Source organism: Pyrus communis, chromosome 5 (assembly GCF_963583255.1).
Source record: "Pyrus communis chromosome 5, drPyrComm1.1, whole genome shotgun sequence".
In the NCBI taxonomy this organism is placed as follows: Eukaryota; Viridiplantae; Streptophyta; class Magnoliopsida; order Rosales; family Rosaceae; genus Pyrus; species Pyrus communis.
In genome coordinates, this window is record NC_084807.1 from 23,486,291 (window position 1) to 23,503,978 (window position 17,688).

The window sequence follows — 17,688 nt, forward strand, 5'->3', positions numbered from 1 at the left end:
GATATAATTAGTTTGTGTGGTATAATTTGGGGTTTGTATGAGCCTGTTTAGATACATTAGCTTTGCCGTTCGTTCGTATTAACACAAGTAGACTAGTTATATCATGTGATCGTATTCCTACCAAATGCTTCTTGAGGATTACTTTCTTTAGCAGAAATAAAGAAGAGAGATTGAGATACAGAGGAAGAGAGAAATTACAAGGGGTAGTTGCTTAAGTGTGGACTAATCTAAGCCTTCGATTATTGCTTGAATTAGTTACATAAGTGGAACGGTTGAATAGGCTAATCTAGGATTTTTAGTCAAAATGGTCTTTGAAATTGTTATAACTCCTCACTTTGGTCCCTGAGATTTAAAATCGATAAAAGTGGTTCCGGAGATTGTCCACTATCAAACATTTTGGATATTCTGTGAAAAATATCCATGGAATTGAAAAAACCACTAGTTCAAGTGCAGGAGTTGATTTGATAAGAATATCATCAATTTAACGGATATTTCTCACGAAATGACAAAAATAATTTATGGTAGACAATTTCATAAACTATTTCTATCGATTTCAAATTTCAGTAACTAGTTTGGCGCTAATCTATAAGTAGTATGCTAAGCCCCCACAAAAGGCCTCTAAATTACGTAGTCCCGCAGCATTGCCAAATATCCTAAACAGACATAGTGATTGATTCTGTGGGTTTGCATGTCCTAATCCTAATCTCCAGATCTCCATTCGTTATGACTCCGCGGTTCTTAATCTCACAGCATTGCCTACGTGGAGCCGCCTCCTACAAAATCACACCCATTAGATTATACCACTAATCACAAATTAATCTGAAAACATATCCACTAATCTACTGTGCAACGTGGGAACAAACTCCCCTACAACGGGGATGATTGGGGAAGTACGTTAAGTTAGTTACTCCTGTCGTGTGAGTAACATATGATAATGCATGATTAATTTGAATTACTGTCGCAATAGCATTCCTAATGCATATAAGTTTAGGGCTCGTTTGGAAGTATTTTGAAATGATCGAAAGCGCTTTTGGTGAGAATATTTTTAGAATCAATCCTTTATAAAAACGTAAGTAAATCCTGCAAAAGCACTTGAATTACTTATTAGAAGAATGACACAACTCTAGGAATCACTTCAAGTTCTTTTACAACCCCAAAACATTTTCTCTGAAACCGCTTTCAGTCATTTTAAAAGTACTTCCAAACGAGTCCATCCAGCAAAAAAAACTCAAAACATATATAGGACCCATGTACAAAACAAGAGGAGTATTATCATTTATGAAAAGAGCTAGGGTTACCTTTGTCCAATAGCGAGGGTCCATCTTCTTTGAGGAGACTACAATCCTCTGCGTTGCATGGGCATATTCTGCTCTGTCGCATTGCTTTCCTTCACTAGCCACAAACCTCCTGTAAATAGTCACAGACCCGCCCCTAACAAATATGACCTGGTCCAAGAAATAAATGATGGGCTGCTGACACAGGTCGGAACTCACGGGTCGGGTATTGAATGTGAATGGTCCGTCACTCCAGGTCCCCCACGTCTTGAACGTCTGCAACGGCATCTGAAGATCCATAGCACCGATCAACGACGGGTAAAGCTGAATGGTGTAGCCCCATGAAACGGACATCGACCATTTACGCCGGTGGTCGTAGCAAAAACTTTGTTGTAGGATCCGCCCCGGGTCGAGCCGGTATGCACGAAGGAGGGACTTGAGTGAGTCTAAATGGGTCTGGTTCGGGAACATGGGTTTCATGGAGTCCAGGTGGTGAAGTGACACAAGTGGTGTCAATGGGTGCGCAGCTAAGATACCGTACGGGTCACCTCTGATATCAAACTGAAAAATTACAATATACCAAACAAAAAATACGATAAGCGTTTTGATTTATAAAATCATAAAATATTAACGTAATGGCGTGATACTACTGTCTTACTAAGTTTTACTAAGATTGAATACTGCTAGACTAAATAATCGTGTTTAGCAATTGAATTATAGGATATTTTTTTTTATAATTTTAACATTCTTAATAAGATGAGAGAAAATTGATTAATATGGTTTGAACATGTAAAACGAAGACCTACAGACACTCTGGTTAGAATATACAATTACAAGACAGAGGCTTAAGACCAAAAGGGTAGAAGAAGATCTGAGAAGACTTGGACAAAGACTCCAAGAAAATATTTGGATTACTTGATCTAACGGAATATTTGGCACAAAATCAAGCACAATAACTTTTTAAAATTTATACAACCAACTTCACTTAATAAGATAAAACTTTGTTGTTGTATCATTAATTTCGACCATACAATTATGCCGGTGAAAGCTAGTGCCTTAGCAAAATTCACCCACCAACCATCTTGCGTAAATGGTTGGAAAATTTGAAATGCGACGAAGCATGGAGGAAGATAGCACACAAAGACAAAGCAGAGCCGTTATTTTCACCGGGGCCACCCGAGAAACCTCCGACAAATTTTGAAACAACCAGTATCACACGTACGAGCGACGAAATTACCGTTCATAGTTGATCAACAGTGATCGCGAAATAGCTCAACCTTACGAGAGATATCACAAGTATTATACATTTCTATCTCAAGCCATGATGCACAAAAATTTTAATTTTCTCTCATGTCAGTGAAATTGTGCGAGACCAGTTTAAAATAGGGATATGATATCCACACATATTATTTTACTTTTCACACACCTCTGATTAATTTTTATTACTTTATTTTTTTCATTTCATTTGATTCGAGGATCTAAAATTAAGAAAATATATGAGAAATATAAAAGGGTGTGCACACCCTTTAAAATATGGTTATTGTAGCGTTTCAGTTGCATGGAACGGAACTGGATCTCCTCCTGAGCATAGGGTGGGGATCCTCCTAACCGGGTCATCTGGGTTTTGAAATTTGATCAATCTTACAGTTAAAGTGTGGACTGGAATGCTTTACGACTGACGTGTGGAAGCAAGCATTAGCTACCAACTTTTTTCAATTGCATGGCTCCATAAACGCCACAAAAACTGGTACAGTAAGTGGGTACATATTCCAAAAAATAATTTTTGATTACTAAAAAATGAGTAAGAACTCTTACTCTAAAAATTCTAGTTGGACAATCTAGTGTAGAAATGCATAGGTTGTTCGTAATACTTTTACCAATTATGTTCATCTGTTTTTCTACAATTCGATGATTAGATGATCTTAGTTTTAATTGAAATTTTGCAAAGACAATATTTGAACAGTGATTCATAGTGTGAACGATTCCAATCATAAACACAAAGTTTCATAAATTGAAAACGAACAATTTTAGATAAAAATCTTACGTATTGTTTGGGTAACCAAATATTATTCTATTCCAAAGTTTTTCTAAGTAAAGTGGTTAAAGACAAAGGAGATCGATTTCATGGTCATTATGTTTTGGGCCACTAAACACGCTAATATCTGTCGTAATAAAGTAATACAGAATATTCACGAAGAAAGTAATCCTATGAAGAAAAAAAATGCAACTTCAAGGACACGTATCCAACCTTTTTGCTATAAGACACGACAAGCCAAACACATGCATGCAGCTTTTAAATTCCTCAAATATTTAAAAAAAACAGAGCAACTATAATACTACCAATTATAATATGGTTCGGGAGCTTAAAATATTCACTTACCTTTTTAATAATAATAATAATTTAAAACAAGTTCATTTATATTTTCGAGTCAATGTTTTTTTAACAAGGGCAAAACTAAAATTTTTGTACAGTGAGCTATTATTATTTACGCAAAGATCAAAGTAAACTTGAAATTGGGCGTGACGCTCTAAGTAGCATTAAATTTCTTTCTTCCAAATTTTACATTAGAATTAGAACGTATTCTAATTCTAGTTTTATGTCGCTGTTTGTGAAAGGTTGTCAACTTCTTATGTAGGATTTACTCATTTGAAATCCAAAGAAAAATACTGCTACACCAATAATTCAACGGTGTTTAGCTCTAATAATTATTGTTGTCTGAGTTCAAATTTTGATTTAAGCTTTCTAAACGTGGGTTATCAAGGTTTTCCAACATAATTGACACTCGGGTCAATTAATTAAAACTATCTGTTATGATGATTGATGAGGTGAGGTGGCGGCTCACCATTGGGTCATCTAACCGAAATTCAATGACCCGCCCACTCTTGCCGTTAAAAATGCGTCACAAAACATTAATATTTTCTCGTATTTTGGACTTTTTTTTTTTAAATCTTTCCACGAATAAAATCAGTAAGGAATGTGTTATTCATATATTTTTTTGTTATTCTTAACATGTTGCTTATTAATTTATGTTTTTGATTTTTTTTGAATTCATAAAATAAAAAAAGTGTGGGAAGTAAAAAAAGGGTGGCGGATAGCATAGACTTTGTATTCCACCACCTTGTCCCCTAGCAGCTAAGTAAAACCACCGAGCACCGCCGCGTGCAACCAAAAAAGGCAAGAAAAGTATAACGTACCTGGTGGAACCCACCGAGTTTAGTGAGCGGCACACCCATCTCGCTGACGCAGGCCGATACCCGCTCATCGGAGCCGTAGAAATTAGAGTACCTCTCCAGACAGCCGTCCATCAGCTCGACCAGCTGTGCCGCGAGTGGGTAGCTGATCGCGAACCCGCCGCCGCCAAACGCCATGTCGTACGCGTGCATCACGTCCTGCTCCACGCTCTCCGAATTCCCGCCAATGTAGTACATCCGGCCGTGGTCGTACCTCGCCAGCACCGAAACCAGGTTGTCGGTGAAAAACACCGTGTCGTCGTCGCCCATCACGAACCACCGCACGTTGGGCAACCCGAGTTTAAAGCTTTCGTACACAATCCGGGCGATACGAACCGCCGATTGGGAACTCGAGTACCTGAACCGGGTCCAGTCCTCCGACACCCGATACGGAATGGAACCGGAGAAGTCCGTTTCGTTTTTGGGTTTCGCGTCGAGCCATACGAACCCGCGGGTCGTGTTCGGGTCCCACCAGAGTTCCGCTGACAGGCTGCGGTCACGCCACGTGGTGAGGGAGGCGCCGATGCCGAAGAGAATGTGGGTTATGTTAGTGGGTTCCGGTTCGGGTCCGGGTCCCGGTGCTACAGAGTCGGCTTGGGTCCGGACTAGGTCCGGCATGGGGAACCAGTGTGACTTGGTGGAGAAGGCGGAGAAGAGCGCGAGTGAAATCGACGTGACGAGGCAAAGGAGGAGGCCCAAGCGCAGGCAGAGGACCAAGTAGTCGCCCGTTTTTTCCTGGAATGCGAACAAGTTGGAAGCTTTGAGCTGTTCCTGCCGAGTCGGACTCGTTTTCTGCATTTTTTTTCTCACTTTTGCCCCAAAAACCCCTGCACAAGTTTTAATTTGAAACCGGTAAGTTCCCGGGGAATCGGGTATTTATGAAATTGCCCCGGACTGCAGAAAAATCTCTCATGTACGCCCAGACCCAGAAATTCTCGTATCAGAGCTTCTGGTTGAGAGACGATGAAAGGGTCAGGGTAGGAGGAGGAGTAGGAAGAATCCGTACGATGATAAAGAGTAAGAACAAATGGGTTTTAGAGAGAGAACGTATGTGAATTGTGTTGTGGGAGGAAGAAAAGAAGAAAATATATGAAGGAGGAGTGAGAAAGCTGGCTTTTACTGGTTACAGAGATGGGAAAATTGGGTGTGGTTTGTGCTGGCAGAGGTAACTATACGTACGCAATTTTTGGGGCGTCGTTCGTTTTGATTTTTTATAGGTGTAAATATTGTAAATATGGAAAAAATATGAGATGGGGAGGGTTACATATTTTATTTGATTTTTAGAGCAACTCCACTGTGGGAGTTTGCTCGGGGTACAGGCCAGGAAAAAGGGCCCGAGAGCATGGCATGATAGCTCCAGCGTGGGGAGCCCGATGGACAGTGGAGGCCCGAGCACCAAGACTGTGAGGAATTGTCAGCCCGCGAGCCCGAACTGGATCTGACGCAGGGTTGACATCTGCCCAATTTTTTTTGTCAGGCACGTGCACCTCATCCGCGCGTGGGGGCACGTCACCCGACACGGTTTCAGCGCCTGGGGCCCACGGCACAGTTTCAAAAAATTACCATTGGGAAGCCACGTGGCTTCCCATGGTTCGTTGGATCTCAACGGCTATATAATGTGGACCGTCCGATTTGCAATGGTAAAAAAAAAAGAAAAAAAATCTTATTTAATATCAACCGTTGGATCTGAGATCAAAGGTTGATATTATTCTCCTTTATAAATTAAAAAAAGTTTTAAAATTCAGAAATGTTACCGTTGTGCCACGTGGCACAATCTGGAGTGTTGGAATTCAATTTTTTTTTTTAAATTCAACAGCAGAGATTAATTAGTTGAATAAAAATATTTAAAAAATTGTAAAAAAATGAATAAAAATCCGAAAAAAAAATTGAAAGTTTTTTAAAAAAATTGTTTTTACTTTTCTATAAATACCTTCTCATTATCATCTACCTTACACCACAATTTCATATTTTCTCAACTACTTTCTACCAAATTCCTATCTTTCTCTCAAAGTTTCAATCCTTTTTTTTTTTCAACCAAATGACTACTGATGCAGGTACGAATTGGATGCCTCTTGAAGATATTGCATTGTGTACTAACTGGGTTGAAGTTACTCATAGTTCCCTTACAAGTAATGAGATGCAGTTGCGAGAAATGTGGAGTCTTATTCATACCAATTATCTTGAGAAAATGGTTAGGAAAAGAACCAAAGAATCGATGTACAGTGGTTGGAAATTACTTAGCTAATCGTTTAGTACGTGGAGAGACGCCTTGGCACAAGCCAGTACTAATATTCGAAGTGGGGAAAATTTCGCGGATCGGGTAACAATATATTATTTATTTGTTTGTACTATACCCAAATTTACATTATAAATATTTGTTTGTATTATTTATTTGTTACCTACCTTCATTATAATTGTGACAGCCCGTCCCTAAAAGTATGATTTTTATAATTTTTATTACGTGAAATTCTGGGAAAATCCTAGGGGCAAAGCATGATTTTCGAAGACGTATGTGATTCTCATATATTTTGTCATATTTCTTGACATATTTGGATAGAGCTCGACCTCACGGACGCGTAGGCATAGGTAGAAGTGAATTTGGAGTTACGGTTGAAGTTTTATTGAGTTATTGATTCAGCCGTACAAGTCACATGAGGTGACTCCGGCTAGCATGTTGATGAGCTGTTAGGTAGCATGTTGATGAGTTATTAATTCAGCCGTACATGCCACAATAGGTGGATTCGGCTGACATACCATTTCATAATGATTTATTTCACCTAGGTTACTTATTCTTGTTGAGATATTTGACACAACATAGCTGTGAGACTGTTATTTTGGTTATGATTTTGAGTTATAGTCATGCCTGTTATTTTCTGGGAAATTATACAAGTGTTAAGGCGAGGGGTTATTACTTTTGATAAGTGAATGGTTTTTGAAAAGCTTTGTTTTCACCCACTCACATTTTCTATCTTTGCAACCCTCCAGGTTCTAGTAGTAAAGTTTCCGTATCGACGATGATTCGTGGCACTTCCCAGTACAGGTGGCTTCTTATGATGGTATAATCGTTATCTTACCTTACTGTACTCTACTTATGCTCTGTATCACGTGTGTATGGGTCGTGTATTTAGGCACTTTTAGGTTTAAATTTATTTATAGTTTATACATTATCACACTTTATGGCTTTGTCACCTTCCAGGTGTTGGCCAGCATAGCTTGATTCGGAGTCCTAGTGGACATTCTGAGTCGGGGTGTGTCAAATCTCGAGCTCACCTCTCACAAACCCCTTTCGAACCTACACGAATCTTTGAATCTTCATCAATGGCATCCTTCATCTCAAAGCTCTCCGACGAGTGCAACAAATGTAAGGATTTCATCGACCGGAGCGCTATCAAAACGCTACACTTGGAGAGTGACCTAAACACGACTCATCAAATTCTAGGGCCACTTTTCAAAGACGCAGTGCCATCGTGCATCACCAACCTCCTCAAGGAACAGTGCCTGACACCCTTGCTGTTTATTTGTTACCTACTTTCATTATAATTATTTGTTTGTATTATTTGTTACCTACTTTCATTATAATTATTTCCTATCTCGCATTGTGTAGCAACTTCAAGCACAAGCTTGGTATGGTGCCAAAACCAAAACAAAAAATAAATCATTCAACCAGTGGGAATGTTGGAATATTGTCAAAGATTATCCTAAATTCAAAGTTGTACATGTCGGTCCAGAAGTTTTCATGAACATCACGCCTCTACACTCTACACCTTATCGTAGCTCGCATGTTCACGAAGATAAAGCAGAAGAAGTGCCTCAAACGCCCCCCTGAACAAGCGTCGGGATCGACCCGTTATCCAATTAGGCCTCAAGGTAAGAAGGCTTCAAAGAGAAAAATGAGTGCTTCGAAGAATGATTATGCAAAGTATATGAAACAACTTGCTCGCCAAGGTGAATTGACTTTGGTGAGGGAAATGGTGAAATTTGAGGCTGATAAAGCTAGAGAGGAGGCAACATCCTTTTGATTGGTTAAACAATTCTTCCTCTTGCTGATTGATTTCCCACAACATCCTTGAAGAAGAAGAAGAAGACATTGTAAAAATGAAGCAGAAACTATGAATAATGATAGAGATTTTGGTGAAGAATGAAGCAAAAACTATGAATAATGATAGAGATCTTGAGAAAACTGGTGTGAGATTTGTGAGGATGGATGGTGGATTACATGGAGGATTCATAAAGGATTAGGTTGTAGATAATGCCACGTGGCATGCCGTCATTCTTTAAAAATCTGATGGAAATCTATCCTCAAAGATTGTAAACAGATTATGACACGTAGCGCGACATGATTGGTTAATAATCTTATCGGAAATCCATAACCAATAATTGTACTTTTAGATAATGACACGTAGTGCAACGAGTACGATTAGAAATCTTATTGGAAATCCATCACCAATAATTGTCTTTTCGGATTTTATGACAAGTGGTGCAACGAGAACGATTAAAAATCTTATCCGAAATTACAAATAAAATTATTTTGTATTATTTTATAACTTTTCGGATAATGACACGTGGCGCAACGATAACGATTAAAAATCTTATCCGAAATTACAAATAAAATTATTTTCTACTATTTTATAACTTTTCGAATAATGACACGTGACTCAACGACAAATAAAATTATTTTGTATTATTTTATAATAAAAAAAAATATTAATATTTTATTGCTTATTGCCAAGGCTATCGAAGTGCAACGGTGGAGATGCAAAAGGCGATTACTGTTCATTAAGGGCAGTTATTGTTCACTAGGTGGATAGTATAGTGTATTGCCTGGGAGGGGTTCCCACGCTGAAACTGCTCTTAGGGTCTGTAATTAGTAAATAAGAAAAATGTTAAGCAGATCATTATTTGACGTGACAAGCAATGTGTACTATTTAAATGAATGTTGTATGTATTACGTTATTTATAAATAATTATGTACTATAGCAATTTCGTTAAGGAGATTGTGGTTCTTGTTTCAAAGAAACCGTCATGCGTTATTTCATGTAAATTATTGAGAAAAAGCAAAACCTATGTAAAACATACAAAAATATAACTAGAAATTTTCAATGCAAGATGTCCGGACAAGTCCTCTTTCAATTGGGAATGGGGACGTTCGCTAGACTAGTTATTCGTATAGTTGTGCATTGAGTTTTCAAGCTTTTTTATGTTGGTTTTGATCTATTATCGAGTTACAGTTGTATACAGCCTAGAACTTGAGAATTAAAAATTCAAATTTAACATATTAACATGTGTAAGATGATCGGTGAAAACAAAAAATGCGCAAATAGATGGCGGGCGGCATTTGTGGAGGTGGATGTCGTTTTAAGAGAAAAACATAACGTATGAGGTTAAATTTGATTTTCATATGTATTGAATGTCATTTTCTATCGTTTTCAGAGAAAAACATAACGTAAGACGTTAAAATTTGATTTTCATATTATAGGATGTCATTTTCTTGGTATAAACATTATTTGTACCATTGGAATCAAATCATCCATTAGTTAGTGACTAAGCCTCAATACTTGTCAAATTACTCATGGAAGTTATTCATGTTCGCATGTTCATAAACGACTCAAAAAACTTTGATTCTGAAAATGAATCATGGTGGAGGAGTGAATGCCGAATCACTTGAGTTACAAGTTCGATATCTAGCAAATTAACTAAATATTTTGAAAATTAAATCAACGCCAATCAAATCTTCGCATGTGAACTACCCTCATTAAGCATCCAATAGAATCAATGGATAATTTAGAAATGCTTATAAAATGGTTGAAAACGTTTTTAGATAAAATGTTTTTACGTTTCAAAAGCACTTGAAGTGCTTTCCAATGTTCACTTACATTTTTGTCAATGATTGATACCAAAAACATTTTCACCATAAATTCTTTCAATAATTTTAAAAACACTTTCAAACCAGATCCTCTTTAATTATTACTAAAATGAGAGATTCGATGAACAGAGAAAATGCCACCTCCTTGTTCTTCTTTTTCCCTGCACAAAACCAAACCTTTACTTTTTTAGGTGTTTGGGACGATGAACCCAACTAAATGGAATCATGAGGGAAGGTGATTCCTCTGCATGATTAAAAAATCGGGTAGAAAACACAATATTTTGACAAAGATAGTGATGGAACGTACACGTGTCCCCGCATACATGGTCGAATTAATTGTTTCTCTGATTTGAATATAATTGTTTATTTTGTCCCTAATTTAACAAGAAAAAAATGTTAGAGAGAACATATTTTGTAAATTCTTTCTCTAATAAAAGTGAGACATAGAAAGGCGGAATCTATATAATGTCAAACAAGGAGGTATAACTGACGACTTCTACGGCGGCAAACTCAACGGAGTCATGTATTGTGGAATTTATCTTTATTACATAGATGGTTTAGATGTGGTTTACAAAATGTGGTCTCACTGACATCATTATGGGTGTGCACCTCCAGTTAAGAGGATTCTAGAGAGATCATATTTTGTAAACCACATTTAAATCATCTTGCTAATAAATGTAGAGTTCACAATCAAGTAGATCACACTACTATTAAAGAGATGTTTTAGACGTGGTCTACAAGATATGGTCTCTAACATTTTTCCAGGGAAGATATTTTTTAGTGTACCCCAAAAGTAGAGAATGATTTACATGGTACTAGTACACTGCCAAGATATCGTTACGTGTTAACGAAATAAAAATATGTGAAAGTTTTTTTATCCACTTGTCTTTGTTTCTGGGCGTGGGATTGTTAACTACATTGTAAAAGATAAAGAATTGGTACATAGGAAGAGGAAGATGATAGAGAGAAACAAAAGAGATTCTAGAGAGAGAGTTTAGAGAGAAAATAGGATTCGTATTAACTAACTAAATGAAGATTACACACACTATTATTATAAGAGAAATCATAACAACCTTACTAACTATATTAATAACTGTATTTCTAACTGTATTGCACTTGTACCCGTAATACTCCCCCTCAATCTCAACTGGGGAAACCCAGATTGAGATTGGAAGAACATCTGCAATCACTACTAGGAAACCCAAAAAAAACAGAACAGCTTGAACCAACTGCAACCTTGATTCTGTAAATATGGAAATTCTCTCGAACCTTTTCTGAATAAAGAGTTTGTTATAGTTGCAGAGCAAAGGCACGAGTGTTATATCGACAAGAACCTTTTATGACATATACAAGCTGCAGAACAGCAGTGAACATCAATCCGCCCCAAATACATTCACTGACTCACTGCAACAAACTCAGTCTGCCCCAAACTCAATCAGCAAGCTCAGTAGGAAGCACATCCAAAAGTCTAATATTCCTCTGCCTTGTGCAGGAGCTTCAATCAAAGAACAACCTCTTGTAAAGTTGTAACACACCCTCATACTGGTTATAACAATTTCTTGCGGGTTTACCCTTCGTGGGATTTACCATCAACAATCTCATTCAACTTGGCTTCGGCCTTTAATATTTACAAAAACAAAAAATTAACAAACTATAGGGTGGCATCGGACTTAACTATAACACCACGGGATCACCCTTCATGGATTTTACCAAAAAACAACTTCTTTGAACAATGGCATTGGCCCTCACAATTTCAACAACTGAAAATCAACATTTATGTAGGATTACCCTTCATAGGATTTACCTACTCAAAACACGGGATTACCCTTTGTGGGATTTACCTATTCACATCACGGAATTACCCTTCGTGGGATTTACCGTTTACAACTTCTTCAAACTTCATTGTATAACCAAACTTACTATAGATTTATGCTAACAATTGAATTGGTTAGACTCTGAAATTATAGGCTGAGATAAGAAACATACAGCACAAGCAATGCCTGAACAACAACAACAAGAACATGGACTAGGTTGGTCTTATGGAAATTATGTTCCTCCTGATCACCTATCACCAGTCCTGAGCCTTAGAGACTCCACTCAGTTTCAAGAACCTGTTGCTGCTCTATATGCCCAAGAAGCCATTGCAGCACGACAAGGCATGCCCCAACAGACACCAGAACAAGGCATAGGTTCATACTATAGAATTCGCAACTCTGTCACTTGTAATATCCCAAATATCACAAACACTGATCTTGAAATGAAGAATCTTGAAAGCAAATATCACAACCAACTGGAAGAACCTAGAAAATGAATGACTCTATATCAACTGAATGACTGCACATATCAACAATTTTCATAGGCAAGAAACATATATGGCTTTGTGCCTCAACAATTTTCCAAACAATTCAACACTTTTCAACAACTACAGAGACTAGAAATGGCTTTGTGCCTAAATTTTAACCTCAAGAACTGATCAATTTTACTGTGAATCGAAAAGAAATGACTTAATTTCACGTTTGTCTGCAGCTTCCAAAAGCATAGCCATTGCTTCAAGAAAGAACATCTTAAGGGAAAGAAAGGAGACATCTGAACCAGATTTTTCAAAGACCCATCTTGAAAAAATAATCGCAGAGCCCCAATTTGCAGAACCCTAAGAAACCTGCGAAGAAGAAAGAATCTCCAGCACCGACAAAAACCACCATCTCGAACAACTCCGATTTGAAACAAACTTTGCAACGATCTTCACAAGAAAATTTTGAGCTAGGCAATTCGTCAAACACTTGGGATGCACATAGGTCTAAACGTTCTTCCATACCAGAGAACAGAGCACATATCAAAATCGTAGAAAATAGAATTTAGAAATCCAAGATCTCAATCAACAGTGCAAAGAATTAGTCCTGCATCGACTTATTTCCCATAAATCCAAACAACCCATCTCTCCAAGAAGCCAGAGGATTCCCCCGTTAATCACAACATGAAAAGCTAAAAGAAGCTTACTTGTCGCCGCCGCTGCCATATTCAGAAGAAAAAAAGAAAAAAAAAATCTCGATGGCCCTAGTTCGTCAAACCCGGAAGCGGACCTGAATCCCAAGCTTCCCGACCGAAATTCAGCAATCTGAGACTTGAGTTTTGCTTGCATTCGCCATTGAAGATGACCCATCTTGACAACAGTCCGCCAACGGCGGGAAAGTTCAAGATGGAAAAGTCGCCGTACATTCACCACCTCCGCTGGCATGGCTCGCTCGCTAAGCTCACGTTCTGGTCCTTCGTCTTCCTCGGCATGATCTTGATCTTCTTCTTTTGCTCGCCATCCTCCAATTCTCTGTTGTTTTGTATTCCTTATGCTTAAACACCGACAACGACTGCCCAGTACCCATTGGACTCCGCTGCGTACGAACCATGTCCAACGTTGGTCCAGGAACCAATGGATCTTAGTTCTTTGACGGCAAGTCTGTCGTCAACAAGGCCGCACGTGACTTCCCCAAGAACGATCAACCTAACAAGAAAAATCAACCAGAAAACACCGAAAAATCAACCCACAAACAATCGCAGAAGCGCCAAAAATCTAATGGAAATTGAAGAGAAACTAAACTAAGAAAAAAAAAGAAGTAAACTACTACTAAAAGAAACCACCAGAATCCATGGCGTGAGACTGATGGCTCTGATACCATGTTAACTACATTGTAAAAGATAAAGAATTGGTACAGAGGAAGAGGAAGATGATAAAGAGAAACAAAAGAGATTATAGAGAGAGTTTAGAGAGAGAAATATGATTTGTATTAACTGACTAAATGAAGATTATACACACTGTTTTTATAAGAGAAATCCTAACAACCTTACTAACTATATTAATAAATGTATTTCTAACTGTATTATACTTGTACCCTTAATAGGGACGCCACATAACAGTATGTCTATGTAATATAAGTTGTTATGCTAAAAGTGAGACATATAAACCTTGTGGTCTAACTAAGCAAATATTAAATCACATAATATAAATTTTATCCCCGTTCCTCGTACATGATTTTATGTGTGGATGTAATGAGTTGTTTATGTCGAAAATTGAAGAAATTTTGTAAGAATTTATAAGAACTTTTGGGCACCGTATTTGTCAATTACTTTTAGGATTGGAACCTCAACTTATTATAATAATGCTTTTATTCACGTGTGAAACCTAGTACTCGTAGGTGCTCTATGTTGATTAGGTACATGCTCTTAATTTGAACCTTAATTTTTCGTAAAGATATCATGCATGTTCACTCATGTGAGAATTGTGAAACTTAACAAGCATACATACTTTACATTAACCAAATAATAGTAAAATAAAATGAGCAACGTGTGCAATATATAGTATAATAATTGTATCGTTGTCAAATTAAAAAAAAAAGAAACTTTTTTATTTAAAAGAAAAAAATGATGACAAAAATAAAGAAGAAAAGTTTTAAATTATATTAGAAAAAAGGCCGGCATCGGTTTGTTAAGGATTATTGGGCCACTGGCCGAAATGTTAAAAAGCCCAAATTAAATGGTATTAGTCCACAGCATGACCAATAAGCCCAAATTAACTGGTATTATTGATGGGAATATGGGATGATAAGCATCTAAGAGCATTTTCATCTTTTAGACCATCTCCAATTTTTACGTTAAAATTGAAAAAATTTAACCTAAAATTTTAACCTAAGAGTTGGAGATGGTCTTAGAACGATATAATTGCCTAGGCTATTGGGTAATTAGCAATTATTGCCTTGTTGAACAATAGTTGCCCAAGAATATCTACACCCTGTAAATAAATTTCCTGAACAATTGGCATAAAAAAATTATTTAGAAAAAATAATATCATGTTCAATTTTCAAAGAAGATTTTCAACTAATCCCGTCATGCCACATGCTATTATTGAAATTACAATTCCATCCCATTCATTCCACGGTTCATATTCTCTTAAATTTTATTTGTTTGTAATTATTTATAAGTTTTAAACATTTATTAATAATAGAACTAATATGGACGGTTGGATGACATTTTTATTTCAATCCAAGAGTCTAGGTGGTGCCACATGGACAACAAAGTCTTTTATAGATTTTTTTTTGAGTTTTTTTTTTAAATCAGGATTAAATAGACTGTCGGATTTAGAAAATGCAATTGTCTAGATTCTCGGATGACTTGCGCCCATGCACTTGACACAAAAAAACTTTATAACGTGGGTGGCGTCAGCCTGACGTCATATTGTCTCAAGCAGGGCCTCATGCCAATCTCGCCTCAGCTGCTTGCTTCGTAGGAGATGGGCCCACCCAAGAGGTGAGGCAAATGGCATGGGCTGGAGCAGATTTTGGAGGAGTTGGGGGATTCCATCACTCAATAGGTGGGGCAATTTGTAGGAGTGAGGTTGCTCTAATGAATTGGTTAGTGTCAATTTTAACATTTATTTTAATTATATTGTTAAATGCATCTTAAGGTGAGTTGATCATTCACGTGCGGACACCCAATACAAGTTAGGAGTATTTGCCCTTTGCATTGGCCTTATTGGATATTGCATGTGTTTGTTTTTTAGGGTAACAACATCTTAACTTATTTCCAATTTTTTTTTTTTAAATGTAGAATTCTGAAAAAATGAAAGAGACATCCCCTAAAACTTTTATTAGCATGATCGTATTAGATTCTAAAACAACCACTAAACTTCTCATGTTACGTTAACAAGGGAAGACAGCTAAAATCTGAGGCTTCAATTCAAGTAAATGTATTTTAATTTTTTTTTTTTAAAATATAACAAAATTTGGATTTGACTATAACAAGTACCTGTATTTATTAAAATCACTATCTCCACGGTTAAATAGTGATTGTATTATATACATATATTTATAAAAATTATATATGACCGTCAAATACTGATTGTATTAAATACATGTTAATATTATAGCCTAGCCCCACAAAGTTTAAAGGTAAAAACTACAAAAGAAAATTACAGCCTCATGATATTTGTGCCCTTAATTTTTTTTTTTTTTTTTTTTAGGGGTTTCCAAAAGTTTAGGGGGAGGGGAGGCTACCCCATCCCAGGGTGAGGGTACACCACTAGCCTGTTTGAGGATTTATGAATACTGTCTTAGCCTCTTTTTTTTGTTTTTACAAATCTTCCTTCAAGAGGGATTGCCGGCAGCGGAACTTGAACTTAACTAGACCTTGATCTAGTAAAAAGGACAATCTTTATCAACTCAACCAACCATTGTTAGCCCTCAATTAGTTATTATGAAAGACAACATTGAACGATCTTAAAATTGTGACATACTAATTTTTTTCTTCCCAACAACCGAGATCGGATGAGAGAGAATCAAACATGATAATACTCTCCATTGGTTTTGCTCTTGATTTCTTTTATCAAGTTGGTTTTACTCTTGAATATGGTCCATGCATGATTATTACTTGTTTTAGTCGATTACTTTAACCTAATTATACTTGATCAACAATACTATACTTATACAACTTGAATTAGTCACAATATTCAAACCTTACTTAGTTGAACTAGTGCTTTAATTTTCTTTCTTTTTAGTCACCAAGTGTCACGTCATATATACGAGTCCATGACTGGACTCTTTCTCTCAGTCGGCACATGGAATATTAAAATTACAGATCCCTAAATAAATGGTTATTCTTAATTAATAAGGTTTATTTTCAGTTCTTTCCTTCTTGTTTTTGTAATCAAAGTTATAAATATCAAACATTATCGAGTTCCCTTTCAAATTTTCTTGTTCCACAAGTTGAGAATGAAGACATTTTAGATAGAACCCTACAAGTAGAAGACAATCCTAATAGTGTTTTTTTTTGTTTTTTTTATCAAATTAAATCAAGAAGGCATTCATATATATTCTTTAGTAGTCAATGTTGTGATCAATTAAATGGAGCGTTCTATGTTGTGTACCTTTTGTATTTTGTTTTTATTATATATTATTGAAGGAGAACAAGCAAACCAATACAAAGAGAACAACTAGAAGTAAAAATCAATGGAAGTCGGTGAAGGATTAGGTCAGTCGAATTACACATAAAATTTTGATTGTCGAACTTCTATCATAGCCTACTTTCTTCCCGCTCATAGCAATTTTTTAATAACCAAGCCTCTGGATTTTCCCTCCAACACACCATAATCAGAGCAAGTAACTGAAATCACTTAAAAATATAATTCTGTACTGTAGCCTTACTCTCTAATTTGTTTAGGGTTTTTGATTTACACAAAGCTTGGCCAAACCCAATTAACAGAAAACATTTGAATTATGAAACATCTGGCCACTACTAAATGAAAGGGAATCAAATCCAGCAAATTATCTCGCTCTA

General features: G+C 36.8%; 1 protein-coding gene across 1 annotated transcript; it reads right to left on the reverse strand.

Annotated features, from left to right (window-relative positions):
* Positions 1 to 30: 30 nt before the first annotated feature.
* On the reverse strand, positions 31 to 5,637 carry LOC137735537 (uncharacterized). Its single transcript, XM_068474965.1, has 3 exons — positions 4,470 to 5,637; positions 1,299 to 1,835; positions 31 to 773 (listed from the first exon to the last, which is right to left on the reverse strand). Exons 1-3 carry the CDS (start codon positions 5,301 to 5,303, stop codon positions 654 to 656), a joined length of 1,491 nt encoding a protein of 496 aa, XP_068331066.1. The 5' UTR covers positions 5,304 to 5,637; the 3' UTR covers positions 31 to 653.
* Positions 5,638 to 17,688: the final 12,051 nt, after the last annotated feature.